This window comes from Hakea prostrata, chromosome 3 (assembly GCF_041222555.1).
Source record: "Hakea prostrata isolate BN-2017 chromosome 3, UWA_Hpros_2, whole genome shotgun sequence".
NCBI lineage: Eukaryota > Viridiplantae > Streptophyta > Magnoliopsida > Proteales > Proteaceae > Hakea > Hakea prostrata.
This window is the reverse complement of record NC_142602.1, coordinates 69831559-69849909: the sequence shown is the minus strand read 5'-3', so window position 1 is coordinate 69849909 and position 18351 is coordinate 69831559. Positions and strand designations below refer to the sequence as shown.

The following is an 18351-nucleotide window of genomic DNA, read 5'->3' as shown; positions in this document are numbered from 1 at the left end:
GATGTCTTACTCGAGCGTTGTAGTGAGAGGCTATTCTTCGATGATATTGTTGAGTTTGAGCTATTGCTCTTGCCCTAACTTCATCCTATAATTCCAGGCTATCTAATAAACCTTCTTCATTCGCTTGTTCTTCAAACTCTCGTTCCCGAATGCTTCCTGCCATTATCTTAACAGGTGTAAGCGCTTCTGCACCATATGTTAATCTGAATGGAGTTTCTCCAGTGGGTGCTCGGACGGTCGTTCGGTATGCCCAAAGGAAATTTTATAGTTCTTCGGTCCATAAGGATTTGTTGTCTTCGAGCCTTTTCTTGATTCCATCCAGTAGTGTTCGGTTCGTCACTTCTACTTGACCATTACTTTGAGGATATGCAACGGACGACATTTGGTGGTCGATCATATAAGTATTGCAGAAGAGTTTGAACTGGGCGTTATTGAACTGAGTTCCGTGATCGGTCACCAATACCTTCGGAATTTTGAATCTGTGGATGATTGACTCCAGCACGAACTTCTCCATTTGTTTTTCTGTGATCGACGCCAGATATACTTGCAAGATTTCACCCTTCTCAGGCCGAGAAAGCAGTGGTGGTTGCCTGAGTCATTTCTTTAGTTCCTCGAATGCCTTTTGACATTCGTCTGTTCATCGAGCCTCTTTACTTCCCTTCAAATCCTTCAGGGCTTTGAAGAAAGGTAGGCATCTTTCTCGCGATTGTGATATAAAATTGGGTCAAGGCTGCTATTCGTCCAGTCAAGCATTGAATATCACAAACGGTCTTTGGGGGATCCATATCTATCAAAGCTTGTATCTTGACAGGGTTTGCCTCAATTCCTCTTTGGGAAACCATAAATCCCAGGAATTTCCCTGAAGATACACCGAAGGCACATTTCTTCGGATTTAGCTTCATCTGGTATCTTCTCAAAACGGAGAATACTTCCTTAAGATCTGCGATGTGTTTGGCCCTCTGGAGACTCTTCACTAGCATGTCGTTGACGTATACCTCCATGTTTTTCTCGATCAGATCACTAAAGATCTTGTTTACAGCTCTCTGATATGTGGCTCCCGCATTTTTCAAACCGAATAGCATAACTTTGTAAAAATAAATCTATCGGTCATGAAAGCTGTGAGTCTCTCATCTTTCTTGTTCATCAAGATTTGGTTATATCCCGAATAAGCCTCCATGAAACTCAATGTTTTATACCTAGCCGTTGCGTCAATCAAAAGATCTATGTGTGGTAAAGGGTAGCAATCCTTCGGGCATGCTTTGTTGAGGTCTTTGTAATCAGTACATATCCTCTACTTTCCGTTCGACTTTTTTACCATTACGACATTAGCCAACCATGTTGGGCACTCGATGGTTTCAATAAAACCAGACTTTTTCAGTTTCTCGACCGCCCCTCTGATAGCCTCGTGCTTTTCAATTGAGAAGTTCCATCTCCTCTGAATTATGGGCTTGACCTCTGAATTGATCCAAAGCTTGTGGTCAACCATGGCTCGATCAATTCCTGGCATATCGTTTGCTGACCAGGCAAAAACATCTACGCTTTTCTAAAGAAAAGTTTTCAATTCTTCCTTGAAGGGTTCTGGTTGCTTAGACCCAATATAAGTGCATTTTGTCTCATCTCCTGGCTACAAACAGATTTGTTCTAATTTCTCCACTGGTTCGGGCATTTGCATGGTGTCTTCATCCCTATCATCCCTTACCTCAATCAGTAAGGCTGTGGCTTTTTTTGGTCCTTCCTTATCCTTTAGATAAGCCACATAACACTGTCGGGAGAGTTTTTGATCTAAAACTACTTGCCCGATTCCAGTGTCAATAGGAAACTTTATCTTCATATGTTTTGGCAAAACTATAGCGCCTAGCTTTGTCAACGAAGGCCTACCGAGGATCATGTTGTAGGTAGGAAGATCCCGAACCACCAGAAAGTTAACCCGAATGATAGATTCTTTCGGGAAATTTCCTGTCGAAAGATCTAACTGAACTGATCCCTCGGCTACGGCAGATGAACTAGCAAATCCATAAAGGTGTGTTGAAGATGGCTTCATCAGATCTTCCTCAAAATTTCGCTTCTGAAAAGCTTCATAAGAAAGAAGATCAGCCGAATATCCTGTGTCTACCAGGACCCTATATATCTCCCTTCGCCCGATTTCTACTTTGATAACTATTGCATCATCATGAGGCATGCTCATGCCTCGCTCATCTTCTTCTCCGAACGTGATGGGAACTTCTTCCACTTTCTTTCTTTTCTGGGATTCCTCTAATCCCATGAATCTTGATTTTGCCTTTAGCTTCCTCAGGGACTCAGGTCCGGGTCCTCCGAATATAATGAGAATTGGGGATCTACTAGGTCCTACCAATTCCTTACCTTTTTTAGATTTTGGAACCTCGACTTTACGCTCCCTGCTTGCTGAACAATCCCTTTTTTCATTCGTCATTCTCTTCTCATCCTCCTGAACTTTCAAAAAACTTGTGAGATGCCCTAGATTAATTAATCTTTCAATATCTACCTTAAGGTGCCTACAGTCATTAGTGTAGTGCCCAAAATCTTTGTGGAATCGACAATATCTCTCCATGTTCTTTTCTCCCATCTTCCCAACTATCTTAGATGGCCATTTCAAAATATCTTGATTTTTAATTTGCATCAATATCTCCAATCGGGGAGTATTTAATGGTGTATACTCGTCTTGATCAGGTGATGGCCGTCTCCAAGCCGGGCGTGGCTTTCTGGCCCAATCACGATCCTGAGTAGGCTGCTTTTGTTTTTGGCTTTTCTCGGGGACCTTTTGCTCCTTGGTTGCAGTCTTAGACTCTCCTTACCATGCATCGAGTATCTCTGCTACTTCCGCCTATTTTTTGACACCTTTGCACTAATTCAGCATAGGTGGATGGCATATCCTGAAGTAGATATTCCAAAAGCTTTCGGTTGGTTAACCCCGTAAAGAGAGCAGTTTTTGCCACCTGTTCATCCAAATTTTCTATTTCCATGGTGACTTTGTTAAATCTCTTCAGGTATTCCCGAATAGATTCATTGCCACCCTGCTTAATTGTAAAGAGTGTTTCCTCCATTTTCTTGATTTGGATACCACTCTGGAAACGTCCGATGAAAATGATGTGTCCAGAAAATGTCAAGCCTCCAGGTTCCTTGATGATGGCCTACCAAATAGAGTTAGATGTGGCTCGACCGTGGGGGTCGGGAGGCCACCTCCAAAGCTTAAGTTAGTTACTAAACTAATCACCAAGGCTTTGGCAAGTTGCAGAGCATAATAATGAATACGTAAATTGGAAACGATTCAGATACCTCTGGAGTGAGCGGATCACTCGTTTTTATAGACTTTACCTCCAATTCTCGACCGTTGGGTGAAGTCTCGATCTCTTTTGGTGGCCGTCGGATCGTAGGGTTTCCTTCTAGATATTCGGGAACCCATGTAATTATCAATCTCGACACGATTCCCTCATTGCTTGCTGATAGTTGCCTCCTACAAGTCAGCCTTGTCTACTGCACGATTCGGGAGATCTTATGGGACTGATAACCGAAATGTGGCACCTTTATGATCATTAAATTAGGGTTTGGTGGGTCCCCAATTACAGTCTAACCTGGATGAAGATTATGAACCCGGTCCACAGGTTCGGTGCAATTTTCCTTGTATCACCAGGTAAGGATTTTTCTCCCTTCTATTTCAAGTATAAATATACATAATTTTACCTACACAATCCAATGGATCAAGTGAATTCTGGCAGATTACTTAACCATCATAATTCGTAACTAGGGAGATGAAGCAACTAGGAAATATAATTTTCCACCCAAAGAAAAAGAATAAATATAATTGAAAAGTCAATTTTTTATTAGTGTATAGATCTCCATAGTCTAGTCAAACAAAACATGAAATACGATCAAGACTATTAAGGATCATACTATTCACTATGGAGTTATATGATGTTATTGATCTCCTTGAGTTTGTTAAAACTCATCTCTTTTGAGAATGTTTTTTTAAAATTATGTTCAAGACTTGATGACTTTGATGGTATTCGATACCATCAAAGTCATACGAGCTACCTTCTGTGGAAGCTTACGAGACTCAAAATGACGTATGTCCATGCTTCGAGTGCTCATACTCAGCCATTTTGATTGGAGACTTTTTCTTTTGGGTACTGATGCTTTTTTAATACTGAAAATGAAATGCCGTCCGCAAGGGTTGAACCCAAAACCTCTCCACTGAGAAGTATGGATCTTTACCACTCAACCAACCCTGCATTGGCGAGACTGGTTATTTTTAGGGACATAGAAACATTTGATTGGGACATATATCATTTGATTAGAATCACCGAACGGTTGTTATTAAACTTACACTTCATTTCCCTTCATCTTTGACATACTTATCATCTTAAGCTTCCTGCTGGCATCTTTATTACAAATTTGAACATTACTATATTATTAATGCTCTTTGATTATGTTATTGTGTAGATTGTTCATGGGATTAAATGTAGACCAGATATTGTGGCTATGGATCACATTCACAAGTATTCGGGTGAGTACGATACCAACTGGGTGGAATGTGACAATTGATCTTAGATAGTAGTAGTGAAGAATTAGAAGGTGGCAAAACACATGCAAAAACAAGATGCATTCTTGCAAGCTCACAAATGAAAACACACCTTCCCCGACGTCTGGCCATATATTTTCCCCAACGCTTGTGAGAATCTTTCACAGAAAATACACACGTTCTCTAAAACTTTTAAAAAGTTCTCACCAAATATACATGTCCTTTTGTCTACTTTTTCCATACAATTTTCCCAAATCTTTTAACAACATCACCAAATATACAGTTTTTCCGACGGATCTAAAAAAATTGTCCCGAATGTACACACCTTCAATTCCCCGACACTTTTAAGAGATCATCGACAACTATACATGTCTTCTTGTCCAAACTTACACTTATCTGCCGAATTAAGGCCAAGCCATCACCCGGCATAGTGAACTCAATCTCATGAGTATCTCGGTTTTTCCAATTCCATAAGAAATACAAAGTGCATGCAAATCCAACCTGCCAGTCCATTGCCTACTTCAATGCATCTCCACAAATATTTGAGATAAGTCATTCCTTATGATTAGTGGTGAAGCACTGAGTGCAATGTTCAATAGGCACAACCTTTCCCAAACACAATTAGCATGGTTGCAATCTCTAAGTACATGCATGTTGTCCGGCTTCCCTTCGATTCAACCAAAAGTTACAAGATTCCTAGTCCAATAAGCTCAATTTATTTTTCCTGGTGTTGGAAACAAATACAACGAGGGACTTTGACCTTCCACACTGCCTTCTAAATTCTCAAGCCGTGCCAGATAGTCATACGTAGATTGAACAGAAAATGTCCCTCTAACCGAGGGCTGCCAAATTAGGCATCCTTTACGCAGGTAAAGAATCACACTTCTACATAAAAAAAAAAAAATTCCCGTAATTTATGTTATTTGATTTTATGAGATAGATTTTTCTTCTTTTTTTTTTTTTTTTTTTTTGGGGGGGGGGGTAAACTGTATGAGATAGAATTCTCTCTGTTTTTTGGGTCTCTACTTGGATACAATTATTCTCACTATAATATATGATGTGACTATTTTTCCGACTTGATCAAAAATAGGGGTCATTGCTTAGACGATCCACTTAATTATTAAGTTTTAATCCAACAAATTTTCTCATGCATTGGCATGATTCCTATATGAAACAGTTTGTTTCCATTTAAATTTGAAAAACACTTAAGTGATCTCGTAATAATTTTTTTCATATATTTTTTGGTAGAAATTATTCAAAGTTAATAGGACAACAACCTAGTGTACGACCATGACATCAACCACTCATAAATTACATCTATATGCATGCCAACATTATTTTCCAGGCCATTACATCACAGTGAAAAGAGGAAGAAGACAAATAGAAACCCTAGCATAGAGATAAAGATAGGGATAAAGATAACCTTTTAAGGTGGAGGGGATAAAGATAAACATCTCTCCACTTCTTTCTCATGCTTTCCCTAGGTTGTAGCCTTGTAAGGGTGGGTTTCTTGTATCGGTTTTGATATCCGATCCATGACCGATGTTGTACTCGATGCGTTTAAGGTACAAGAAAAAGGATATGATTGTCAAACTATGATACAAATTCAATAGAGTGTTGTTGGGGTAGTGTTTTCAAAAACCAATCCCAATCTTGAGTATTCTTAATGAAACTCATCCATGTTGTTATCTTGACTCAGGATTTGAGATTCTTACCTTTGATGTTGAACTCTGACAAACAAATTCAAGTTTGTTTTAGTCTTAGTTGTCCTTGATTGGAATCACGCGAGACATACTAGCCTTGTCTATGTTCTAATTAATGAGTTAAATTTCATTCGATGTTAAATCTTTTGTATTTAAGCATTGATGTATACTTTCCGTGAAGAACTTTTCGCAAAAAAATGCAATTATATTATTTTTCCGTGGAGAACTTTCCGCAAAAAAATACAAAGATATTATTTTTGTTATGAAAATAAAATGCAAATAAATATCAAATTCTAACCATAAATTGACACTATTTAATATGTGGATGACCTAATGATTCTTATAAGGCCTATGTATTTATATTTATGCCGTGGAAAAGAAATGCACGGTCTTTGACTGGTTTGGACTTTAGACAGCTAGTTACTCTTTGAGAGTTCAATGCACATTTAATGAGAGTTCAATGCACATTTACCAACGGTTAAAATTTCGATGTACTGTGCAAAATTGAACCAATTAGAAAAACAAATATTTCCAAATATGAAGGGTCAAGCCAAAGCATTGTAAAAGCTCCACTTCATTCTATTCTGGAACGTGGTCCATGCATTTATTATTACATGTTCACCCAAATAAATGACCACCGGCAGAAGATTGATCGAAATCATGAACTGCCGGCATGTATGACTTTGCAGCTCGCAGTTCATATATTGTTACGATCCAGGGAGAGGGAGAGATGGTGCTTGATGACTCACAGACTGAGGAGGTGGTGACGACGAAGTTCTAAAATATCTCGTCCACACGCGTTTTTTCAAGGATTATAATATGTAAATGAGATTTTAATTATAAGAGTGGTCAACCCGGTGTCACTTACTAAATAGAGTTCTTAGTAGGTTCTAACAACTTTACTTCAGCTATAAAATAGCTGTAGTGCGTAAAGCATAAAGAAATAGATAAGAAAATTCATCCAAAACCTCTGAGTTTCACGTTCTTCTAAATCTGAATCCCCTCTTCTGAACCCTCTTTGGTCCTCTAGTCTTGACCATTGGAGATTCTCACATGTTACATTTCTCTCCGCAATCTTTGGTTTTTATAAAATCCAAAACGGAAGCCCCACTACTGATCAAGGGAAAGCAGACCGGTTCACCAGGAATGCGATGAATGAGATTCCCAGCCCAACTAATATTTGAAAATGCATGATTTCGTGTGAGACCCATTGGCTTGTGTTGTGGATGATATCCCTTAAGTTAAGCCTGGAATTGTATATAGTTCAAAGTTCAAACACCTACAGTTATTGGAATTCTAAAAATAGATGTATCAACACCCTATCATATACAGCTCTTATTAATGTTGTCTAGGTCATAACTTGACAACAAACCTTTGATTTGGGGATAGGAAACACATGGATAAACACAGAATTCTATTATAAAAGAGATGATACAAGAGCTTAAGCCTTAGGGATACAAACTTCTTTAATCTTATATGAAGATCTTTTTTGTTAGTGTTGATACAGAATCCTGCTCGTCCTTTCCAACCACGTTCATTGCAAAACACATGTTCGACCTTGTGTGGTTGAGGTACGTCTCCGACAAGCAAGTCAGTACCAATGAGATATGATCGCAACTACTCAATAGAGAATTCAAGTAATTGATCACATGAAATATGAATTACTTTGTTATGCCTGCTAAGGCATTTATATAGTGTAAAATATTAGAGATTGACTTGGAATATAACACCGAGAAGAGTTGTTTACCTGACTCCTTTCTCTAGATATTTGAGGTATGGTAGAAGTTCACCTTTGATCGGGAATTCTTTAGACTATGGTCGGTCCGCCCATAAACTATATGGTCGAACCAATTCCTCTTGCACAAGTGGTCGGACTGTGTACTCACAGGCCAAACCGGATGGTATAGAATTACCATTTTGGTCATTAACAATTAGTACTTACATGAAGATCTCGGTGATGAGAACCTTTATATATAGAAGTGTCCATGTTGGTCAAACCTTCAAACTAAGTGTGATATGTTGTTGCATAATTAAGGCACCCTTTTCTTTTATTTTTTAGGGGGAGTGGTGGTTGGGGGACTAAAAATAGAATAACGAACGATCAAAATTATAGCTAGGTAAATCCACGTAAAAATTCCCTTTGATCACTTGGTGGATGAAGAAAGAAAGTCAAAGAGTGGATTTGGTTCAACACGGCACCTTAGACATCCAATCCGTAGCATGATTTGCCTAATTACAATTGTGGTTAAAACTTACTAAACTATTCGAGCTAGCCAGGGAAAAACATCCTCTGTTGTGCACAGCAATCCACTTATATATCAAACAAATGGCTGAGAAAAATTAAAAATTAAAAGAGTATTGAGGATTTTTCTAATTCAAAGTTAAACCTTTAATCACTGTGTTCTGTTTGGGATAAAGTGCACTATTGTGCACAACAAAGGATTTTTTTTCCAGCTAACCAGTGATTTTATTTCAACTACCATTCTCGCAAATCTACCTTGAACCCTTCAGTTGACCATAAGAAGGGATATGGCTTCCGATGAATCTGACTCCAGAAGCTTCAGCGAGGAACCTTTCTCCACAGCCAACTGAAGGCTAACCTCTATTGCTCTTAATTCAGCTTCAAGGACCGAGCACTCATCAATTCATTTGGCATACTGTAGCAGCCACATTACATTGAAATCTCACATAACCCATAGATCTCCAACCAACTTGTCCGGTCACCAAACCATTTGGATGTTGGCCTTCTAGACTTCAATTACAATACAAGAGTACTAATGAATCAAGGCCAACCCATCATTAGGCCTAGTGAACTCGGTCTCATGAGCATCTTGGTTTCTCCAATTCTAAAGAAATACAAAGTGCATCCAATTCTAACCTATCAGTCCACTGCTAACTTCAATGCATCTTCACAAATATTTGAAACAAGTCATTCCTTACTATTACTGGTGAAGAACCCTTGTAGAACAACCACAACTTTAACATAGTTGCAGTCTCTTAAGTACGTGCATGATGTTCTCCCTTCTATTCAAGCAAAAGTTACAGAATCCAATAAACTCATTTTCTTTTTTCTAACATTGGTGAAGCGACGATCATTGCACACCAACAAAGGAAGAAACAGATAAAGAGGGGAACTTTCATCTTTTAATTTGCCTTTCAAATTCTCAAGAAATCACCATTTGACATAAATTCAAGCTAGCAAGACAGCCATACCTAGATTGAATAAAAAATGTACATTTTTCTACCAAATAAAACGCGTTTTGGGTTGTTAAGAAGACAATTCTAGAGGGGTCCCCCCAAAAAAAAAACACTTCTATATGACTTTTTCCGTAAGTTATTTTATTTTTATCTTTCGTCGGTAACCGGCCACTTTATTTATTTTATTTTCTTTTCTTTTGGGGTAACCACTTCATTATATATATATATATACATGATGTGTCCACTTTGGTCATTAGATTAATAATTAAAAAAAATTTAAAAAAAAATGAGCATTGGTTTGAGGAAAAAAAACTTATTAAGTTTCAAAACCTATTAGCCTAAATCCAACCAAATTCTGTTCCATGTATTGCCATTATTCTTATTTAGGTTAATTTGTTCTCATATAAATTTTAAAGAAACTCAGCTGATCCTCACTATGAGCTGTGTTTTTTTTTTTAGTAGAAATTATTCAAAGTTCTTATGGCAAGAACAAAGGGCGGACACCAACCACTCATAAATTACGTACAGGCATGCCAATCATTAAACTTCTTCCGCCCATTATATACAAAGCTACTTCTCAGCTTTTAAGTTCTTCTAATTTGCTCTTTACTAGAAAAATATTTCAAAAAATCAGAGGGGGGCCATCCGACCCTAAAGATTGAGTGCAGTGCAGGTTGAAAACATGGGATGGGAACGAGGATTTGGGGTGGACGTAATAGTTGGGATGGGAAAGTTCCAAGGTAGAGTAGTCAACACATATAGAAAGAAAGCGAGAATTAAGGGATTTTAGAGTGGGGGTTTATTTTGTAAATTTATAAGATACTAAGATTTTGAATGTATTTAAAAAATAATATTTACATATGTACCTGCATTTTCTCTCAGAACCGTTAGATTTATTCTTGTACACAGATAAGATCATAACCACTTGCGAATAGTAGTCGTTGCAGCAAAAAAGAATCTAGGCTTGCATTTAAAATTTGTTTTGCCTAAGTGTGCAGATCCTTTCCACCCAAATGCTTGGCCTCCCATCATGATAAGCAATGCATGCAAGGTGTTTTGGGGAAAAATAACCCTTTTCTTTATAGTTTTATTCAACTACTCACAATAGAGTTGAAAGAGCTCTTAGTTTAGATCCGTGGAATTAACGTGGTCTCCAAAGCACGATGTCATATGTTCAAATCCTACAAAGCATGATTCCATTATTGTTAGGTCCAATTACAATGAAATAACTTCACTAATTTGAACAACAACCTACCTATATGCCCTCCTGCGGAATAAAGAAAGGAAGAGGTTTGTGCAGTGACAAATAATCCAACCAAAGTATTAGGAATTAGACCTAACACGATTTTAAATAGAAAAACTTCAATCATTTCGATTTGTTTGAAAAAAAAAAAAAAAAAAAAAAAACAAAGAAGAAGAAAAAAGATAAGGACATCAGATGACAGCCTGCCTAAATGAAGAAGATGTGGATCCTTTTCCTGATTTTTGACTGGAAGTCAATCCCTCAATAGAGATCATACAAAGTCAATCTATCTCAACCTATGACCCCCAAAGCCCACGTCATATTATACATTAGAAAAACAGCTCACATATTTGGCTTTGTTTTCTTTTCTTTTTTTATTACCGTACAATTCATATATGTGAACAGATCACAGTCTACGTGTGCCTCTAGACTCCACAATCTTTGGACTTCATTGAATAAAAAACGCAATGAAACCCCCACTAATAATTGAGAGAAGGCTGGCCAGGAATGAGATTTCCAGCCCAACTGATATTTGAAAAATGCAAGATTTCGTATGAGACCATTGGCTTGCGTACGTTCTACATGATATCTCTTAAATTAAGCCTGGAGTTCAAACTTCAAACACCTTCAAACTATGGTTGCTACATACGTTGTTGCATAACGAAGGCATCGTATAAACATGACTACAAACCTATCAAAATTACAGCAGCTAAGTGGATTATATATATATATATATATAAAAAAAGTCTAAAGTCCTTTCATATCTACATTTAACCTTTCAACAATGTTTAGTCAAGAACATACAGTTGCAAAAGAATACATATCTGCACAGTCCAATTATACAAACATCAATAGCAACGAAAGGAATGTGAATTTACAACTTCAACTATAAAGGCATTGTCTAGTGGCAGTGCCCTTGCCTTTAACATGTATTTGAATACTTGTCAACATTTACAATAATGAGCTTTGCGACTCAATAAGTAATATAGACAACCATGTAAGTTAAGTCAGGAAGTTCATTATGCATCAATAAGCACATCAAAATCATATAACATCATACATTCAAATTTTTCCTTTTGCTTTCCTTTTCCTTTATCCTTTTCCTAATCCTTTTTCCTTTACTTTCTCTTCCTTTCTCTCTCCTCTTCCTTTCCTCTCTCCACCCCACGGTCTTCCTCTTTCTCCTCTCTTGTCTTTCTCTTCTCTCTCCACTTTTTCTCCACTCCTTCTCTCTCCTTTCTTCTATTCATCTTCTCTTTCTTTCTTTAACGTTCTGCAACTCCTCTTTCTCTTTATTTTCTCTCTCCTCTCTACCTCTCCTCTTACTCTTCCTCTTTCCCCTTCTCTCTCCTCCTTAACTATCTTCTAAACGTTTTTGCAACATCCGAAATCTTTCTCTTCTTTCTCTCTCTTCTCCTTCCTCTACTCGGTTCTCTTCTCTGCTTTCTTCTCTCTCTCTCTGTATTTTTTTTCTCACTTCTCCCTTTTCACTTCTCCTCTGCTCCTCTAATGACTTCCGCTCCCTCTCTCTCTTGTCTTTCTCCACTTACTCCTGCTTCCATCCACTTTCTCTTTGTCTCTCTCCTCACCTCTTAACTCTTCTGCAACGTTTTCTTCACTCCACTTTCCTCTTCTCTCTCCTCTCCTCCTTTACTCCTTCCCTGTCACTTTCTCTCTTAACTCCCTTATTAAAATCACAAAGGTCGGTGGGAAAGTGGGAGGTGTCAGCTCCTCCCTCTTTCCCTCCTCCACTCACCTCCTTTCCCTCTTTCAAACCCTATACGGGTACACCTCACCACTCTAGGGGAGAGAGTCCCTCTCCTCATTTCTCACATTTTACAAAATAATATATATATATATATATATATATATATATATATATATATATATATATATATATATATATATATATATATATATATATATATATATATATATCTTCGCATGGGTACTCAACATGTATGAGGAGACTCTCATGGGCTTGGCCACACTTTGCATACATGTTGATGAGGCATCTCAAGCCATGAAAGGCTCTTTCTCAAGGCAGAAATGATATATGTAGACCATTCAAAGCCATGAAAGGCTCCTTCTCAAGGCCGAAAGTTTACAGGAAGGGTTATAGGTATGCGCCTCTTTGGGTTAGAAATAAAGATTTTGAGGAGTTGGCGGGTCAAATGGTTTCTTGAGGTAAAGGACTTTAACCTCGCAGGGTATGATTAAAAGCTCTCACAAGGATTGTGTTTCCAGGTCAGTTGAATCAACATTTCCCTCTTTGTGATAGCTGAGTTTAAAACACTTTTCGACAAGGAGGGCAAAACATATATATATATCCGTATTTCATAGGCTTATTTATGGACTCATGGGCCCACTCTTTTACTTACACATGACCCACTTTGGGGTGCGAGAATTTATACGTCTGGGTTCAGAAATTTACGCTGATCATTTCCTTGCTTTCACTTCAGTCTAATTCCACTGTTGTGGGACCCACAAGCGATGTCTGACCTCTACCACAATGACACATTCACCCACAATAATAAAATAATAATAGAAAAAGATGTGGGGCATTACAAACAGAATATGACTCTTAATAGTCTTGATCATCTTTCATGTTTTATTAAATTAGACTATGGTGATCCATACACTAATAAAAAACTGACTTTCCAAATATATTCGTTTTTGCCTTTTTTTGGTAGAAAATTATATTCTTTAGTTGCTTAATCTCCATAGTTAGGAATTATGTATTTCAAAATTTTCCCCATTATTTTGGAGTAAAATTTGTTTTAATATAAAAACAAAAACATTACTCACCAGTGCACAGTTAATGAAACATATCTCATTTGGAAATAGTAAATACTCTGCCAGCATCCACTTGATCCATTAGATTGGAATCAACAAACCCAAATGATCTATTCTATGTAAATTATTAGCTTTAATTATATTATTTAGAAAAATTGTCCTATTATTTATTCAACTTCAGAAAATGGCCTGTCATGACTCATGATGTGATCACCATTCCTTCCACAATAACAGATAATAATTTCTTTGCTATGTTGTAAAACAGTAAAATCAACTATTAGGTTATTTGATTACGATTTGAAAGATAATTTCTCCAAACTTAGAGTATATAGAAGAGATTAAAAAAACCTCTGATTCAAAGAAAAAGGACAACAATAAATAAAGAATTTATTCATGAACTTCATAATCTCTTTTCTTAATTCAAGAAAAATGAAACAAGAAATACCATTAAATATAAAATTAATACTGCGAGATTAGGAGAATTGACACCCAATAATGACATGCGTACTTGTTCCTTTTTGGACTAATTTAATATATGAATTGACAACTTTATCTTTTAAAGTAGTAAAAAATAAAATTAGCATTTCTATCATGTAATCTTACTTTTTCTTCTCCAATTAGATGGTGTGATACATGATCTTTCTTGTTGCCAAAATTTCTTAAATCATACTCTTTTGAGTGAAGGATGCAAAAGACTGCAAGATACACTTAAATTCAATCAACTTCCATAGATATGCTTCCTCCTAAATATCAACATGTATATGATTTTCGGTCAGGATAGGCTCGGTTGAATCTACCCCTTTCCAAATACAAATCAACACAAACACTGATGTTGCACAACCTTCTTGTTTTTCATAGTTTTTGTCTTACATAATACAGATTTAACACGTCAATAAGGTGTGCTATTCTTTTTTTTTTTTTCTTCTTAACTAATGAGTTGATATAATGATGGGGATATTACAAAAATATGATTTGGTAGGACCCCGAAAATTTCATTTTGATCAAACAAATATCAGATAAGATGTGGACTGATCATGCTAGCTGCTTCTGCAAACAAATCTTGGGGTCTTGTTCATGATGCACTTTGGAAGCAAATGAAGGGTTTCTTGAACAATATTATTCAAAGAATCAAAATCCATATAACAAGCCTGTTCATCTAGTTGGGCAGCTAGTAAAAATATTCATATGTCATAATTATAGTCTTCTAAGTAGATTCTCTATCAATTATTATTCTTATTTTTTGGAAAACCGTTCTTTGGGCACCGGTCATCATATATTCTAACTGCACTAGTAAAGGAGAAGAACTTTTATTATATAAGAAGAAAAAACATAGGGTATATATTTATAGTTTAATTGGCTAAACTAGTTGTCATATTAGGTTTGTTCGTACCTACACTTCCACTAAAGAACAAAATCAATAATGGGCTTTGGGGTTGTTTGCACAAGCGCTGTACTTCCATCTCAAGATCTCACAAATCGAGTCATCTACGTTGCCTACCAGAATATGTTGAATTGACTACTTCTAAACGGGTTCACCTTTTATAATTTTTCTTCATTTTTGTAAAAATAAAACTAATTTAAATATTAATATTTTTTAAGAAAAAAATATATTGATTTTTAAGTTACAATAAAATTCTCATATGATTTTATTGCGTTGAAGGAAAAAATGGCCTTTCAGACACTTAGGTGACATAAGAAAAAAATGTCTCCTGAATACGAAATTAGGTGTATTCTTTCAAATTTGATTATTGACTTTACTAAGAGTTCAAAAGATTCGTTCTATAATTTTTCATATCACATTATAATGATGTCATTTTAATGATTTTGAGAAGATTTTTTTTAGTTTTTGTGTGTGTATTTGTGTTTTTATTTATTTATTAATTTTTTTTTGAGAGGGTTGGGGGGGGGGGGGGGGGAAGGGGTTTATTGAAGTAAGAATATAATGAGAATAATTGATTCTTCATATACTTGTGGAGAACAGAAAAGATGCAATGTTGAATCAGTCTCCAAGACAAAATAACAAGATTCTTTAGATCATATACAATATTTTATTTGATTTTAGTAAGTACCATATATTAATATACCACGTGTCCATTTTTCTATATAAGAACATTAGTGCAGATATTTTAATGAACTGTAAAACTATAAATGTGAACTCATAAAAGGAAAACTCAAACTCTAAGCTGATGTGAGAAACCAAAATTGGAAATGAAAATTTAGAAAAAGTAATGTAACATGAAGAAATTGCTCATGTAAACACTAGAAAATTTTTGCAGTCAACGGATTATAGTTGCCTTGATCCCTGGTGCAATTTGTTATCGACCATTAAGATCAATCACATTAGTAGCAAAATAAATCCAACGGTTAAGGAAGCTCCAAATAATTTGTTGACTTTCTTTTTAGGTAAGACAAAGAAAATGATGACACCTTATATACAGAGGTGTGGCTACAAAAAAAGCAGACAAAATGAGGTAAAAGAAGAAAGGGAGACGCTAATCAGTCCACGTTCATTTCCCAGAGTTTCTGTGTATATCATCTGTAGATCTTAGCGCTTTCCATTTTTCACATTTCTCTTTGTTCGCTGTCTTTTCACCTAACTAGAGATTCGAGCACTTTGATCACCTGAGACATCACATCATCAAGAATAATCGAAAGAACAAAAAAAAAAAAAAAAATGCAAGGTGGAGAAGAGAATAGGAAGATGAAGTTCAGGAATGGAGAAAAAAAGGATTCTTTCCATGTTATCCACAAGGTTCCTTCTGGAGATACTCCTTATGTTCGTGCAAAATATGCTCAGGTACCATTTCTATCCCTTTTTCTTCTCTTCATCAGGAAAAAAAGTTCTACTTTTTCTCCTTTCTGCGTTTGATCTGGGCTTTATTTTTCTGGGTTAATCAGGATTCTGTTAAAAACAGTGTTTTTTTTGCTTCTTCCTGTTTCCGAAACTTTCTTTAGTTTGGTTTCCATCGAAGCTTTAATTTGGTTAGTTTTCAGTTGGTTTTTTGACCAGAAAATTTTCATTTTATTGCCTCTATTTTCTGGGAAAATCAGGATTCTGTAAAAATAGAGTTTTTTTTTCGTTCTCTCGGTGTGTTTTAATCATGCCCAGTATTTTTGGTTTAATGGTTATGGTTTTGGGGTTTGAGGTTTTGCAGCTGGTGCAGAAGGACCCAGAAGCAGCAATAGTTTTGTTCTGGAAAGCAATTAACGCAGGAGATAGAGTTGATAGTGCACTCAAGGACATGGCTATGGTGATGAAGCAGCAAGATAGAAGTGAAGAAGCCATTGAAGCCATTAAATCCTTCAGGCATCTTTGCTACAAACAGGCCCAGGAGTCACTTGATAATGTTCTCATAGACTTATATAAGGTATTTATATTAATTTATACTACTTTTAAAACAATATCCCTCAGTCCCAAGAGGTTTCTAATCAAAATTAATTTTCTGAATTTTATTAGTTAGTTAATTAAGCCAAATTAGCATGTTTCATCATCAGCTGACCTTGAAGATATGTATATTAACAGAAATGTGGAAGAATAGATGAACAGATTGATTTGCTAAAGCAGAAGCTGAGGTTGATATACCAAGGAGAAGCTTTCAATGGCAAACCCAGCAAGACAGCTCGCTCTCATGGCAGGAAGCTTCATGTTTCCATCAAGCAAGAAACCTCAAGGATACTTGTACGTAATATGATCAGATTACCTAACTCAGACTGTATTTTAATATCATTAATGATTAGAAATAATTTGTTATAGTTTGTTCATCTAATGATCATAATGGTAACTTTGAAGATGGACCACAAGGATATATTTTGATAAGTAACTCAAAACCCGTTTATTCGTATTATAAATAAGTATCCTATGTTCATCTGAGGTCATTGAGAGCTTTGGGATTATTCATCTTAGGGTTTTGGGTGAGATTTTTTGTAACACCATTTTGGTGATTGGTTGAGAGGTCTCCATTTGTTTGATGTAGTATACCTCATTGTGCGTGAAATACATTAAATCTTTGTGTTTCTTACTTTTTGTTTCAATTTCAATTGGTGATTTTTTGGTGTTCATTCTAATAGTAACTAACTGAATGGAATGGCAGGGAAATCTGGGGTGGGCTTATATGCAACAAACAAATTATATGGCTGCTGATGCTGTGTATAGAAAGGCACAGATGATAGAGCCTGATGCAAACAAAGCCTGCAACTTAGGGCTTTGCCTAATCAAACAGGGAAGATATGATGAAGCCCGGTTAGTTCTTGAAGATGTTCAGCAATGTAGAGTCACCGGTTTAGAGGATTCAAAGTCAAGAAGCCGTGCAGATGAATTGTTGCATGAGCTGAAATCGCTTCAATTGACCGAGTTTTTGTCAACTCAACTCGGTCAGAACTTGGAAGAAATCTTTATAGAAGAGATTGACAAGATTTTGTGTGATTGGACTCCATTCAAATCCATGAGACTTCCCATCTTTGAAGAGATCTCTCAATTCAAGGATCAAATACCATGTTAAGCCCAGTTGTGTATAACTTTCTTAGCAGAGAAAAAATTGAAGGCCAAAAGGTTTGTTGGTCATGAGAATAATGGTGGTGTGGTTGGTGTCATGGTAGCTCCATTGTTCTTGTCGCAAGAACTCTGAATAATTTCTACCAAAAAATATATAGAAAAAATTATTTTGAGGATCACCTGAGGTTTTTTAAAATTTAACTGAAAACAAATTGTTCTATATGCCAATATACATGGAGAGAATTTGGTTGGATAAGGGTAGTAGGGTTTGAAATTTAATAATTAAGTGATAGTCTAAGCAATGCCTTCTTCTTCTTCTTCTTTTTTTTTTTTTTTTTTTTTTTGGGCTCAAGGATTTGGAAGATCAAATTAAGTCCCCCAA

At 36.3% G+C, this 18351-nt stretch overlaps 2 protein-coding genes across 2 annotated transcripts; one reads left to right on the top strand and one right to left on the bottom strand.

Annotated features, from left to right (window-relative positions):
• Window positions 1-650: 650 nt before the first annotated feature.
• Window positions 651-2584, bottom strand: LOC149022913 (uncharacterized). The gene is made up of 3 exons (XM_089147729.1): window positions 1633-2584; window positions 1316-1515; window positions 651-1043 (listed from the first exon to the last, which is right to left on the bottom strand). Exons 1-3 carry the CDS (start codon window positions 2582-2584, stop codon window positions 651-653), a joined length of 1545 nt encoding a protein of 514 aa, XP_089003855.1.
• Window positions 2585-15960: 13376 nt separating this feature from the next.
• LOC149022912 (protein SULFUR DEFICIENCY-INDUCED 1-like) lies at window positions 15961-18128 on the top strand. Its single transcript, XM_089147363.1, has 4 exons — window positions 15961-16274; window positions 16633-16845; window positions 17001-17156; window positions 17569-18128. Exons 1-4 carry the CDS (start codon window positions 16152-16154, stop codon window positions 17974-17976), a joined length of 900 nt encoding a protein of 299 aa, XP_089003489.1. The 5' UTR covers window positions 15961-16151; the 3' UTR covers window positions 17977-18128.
• The last annotated feature ends 223 nt before the right edge of the window (window positions 18129-18351 follow it).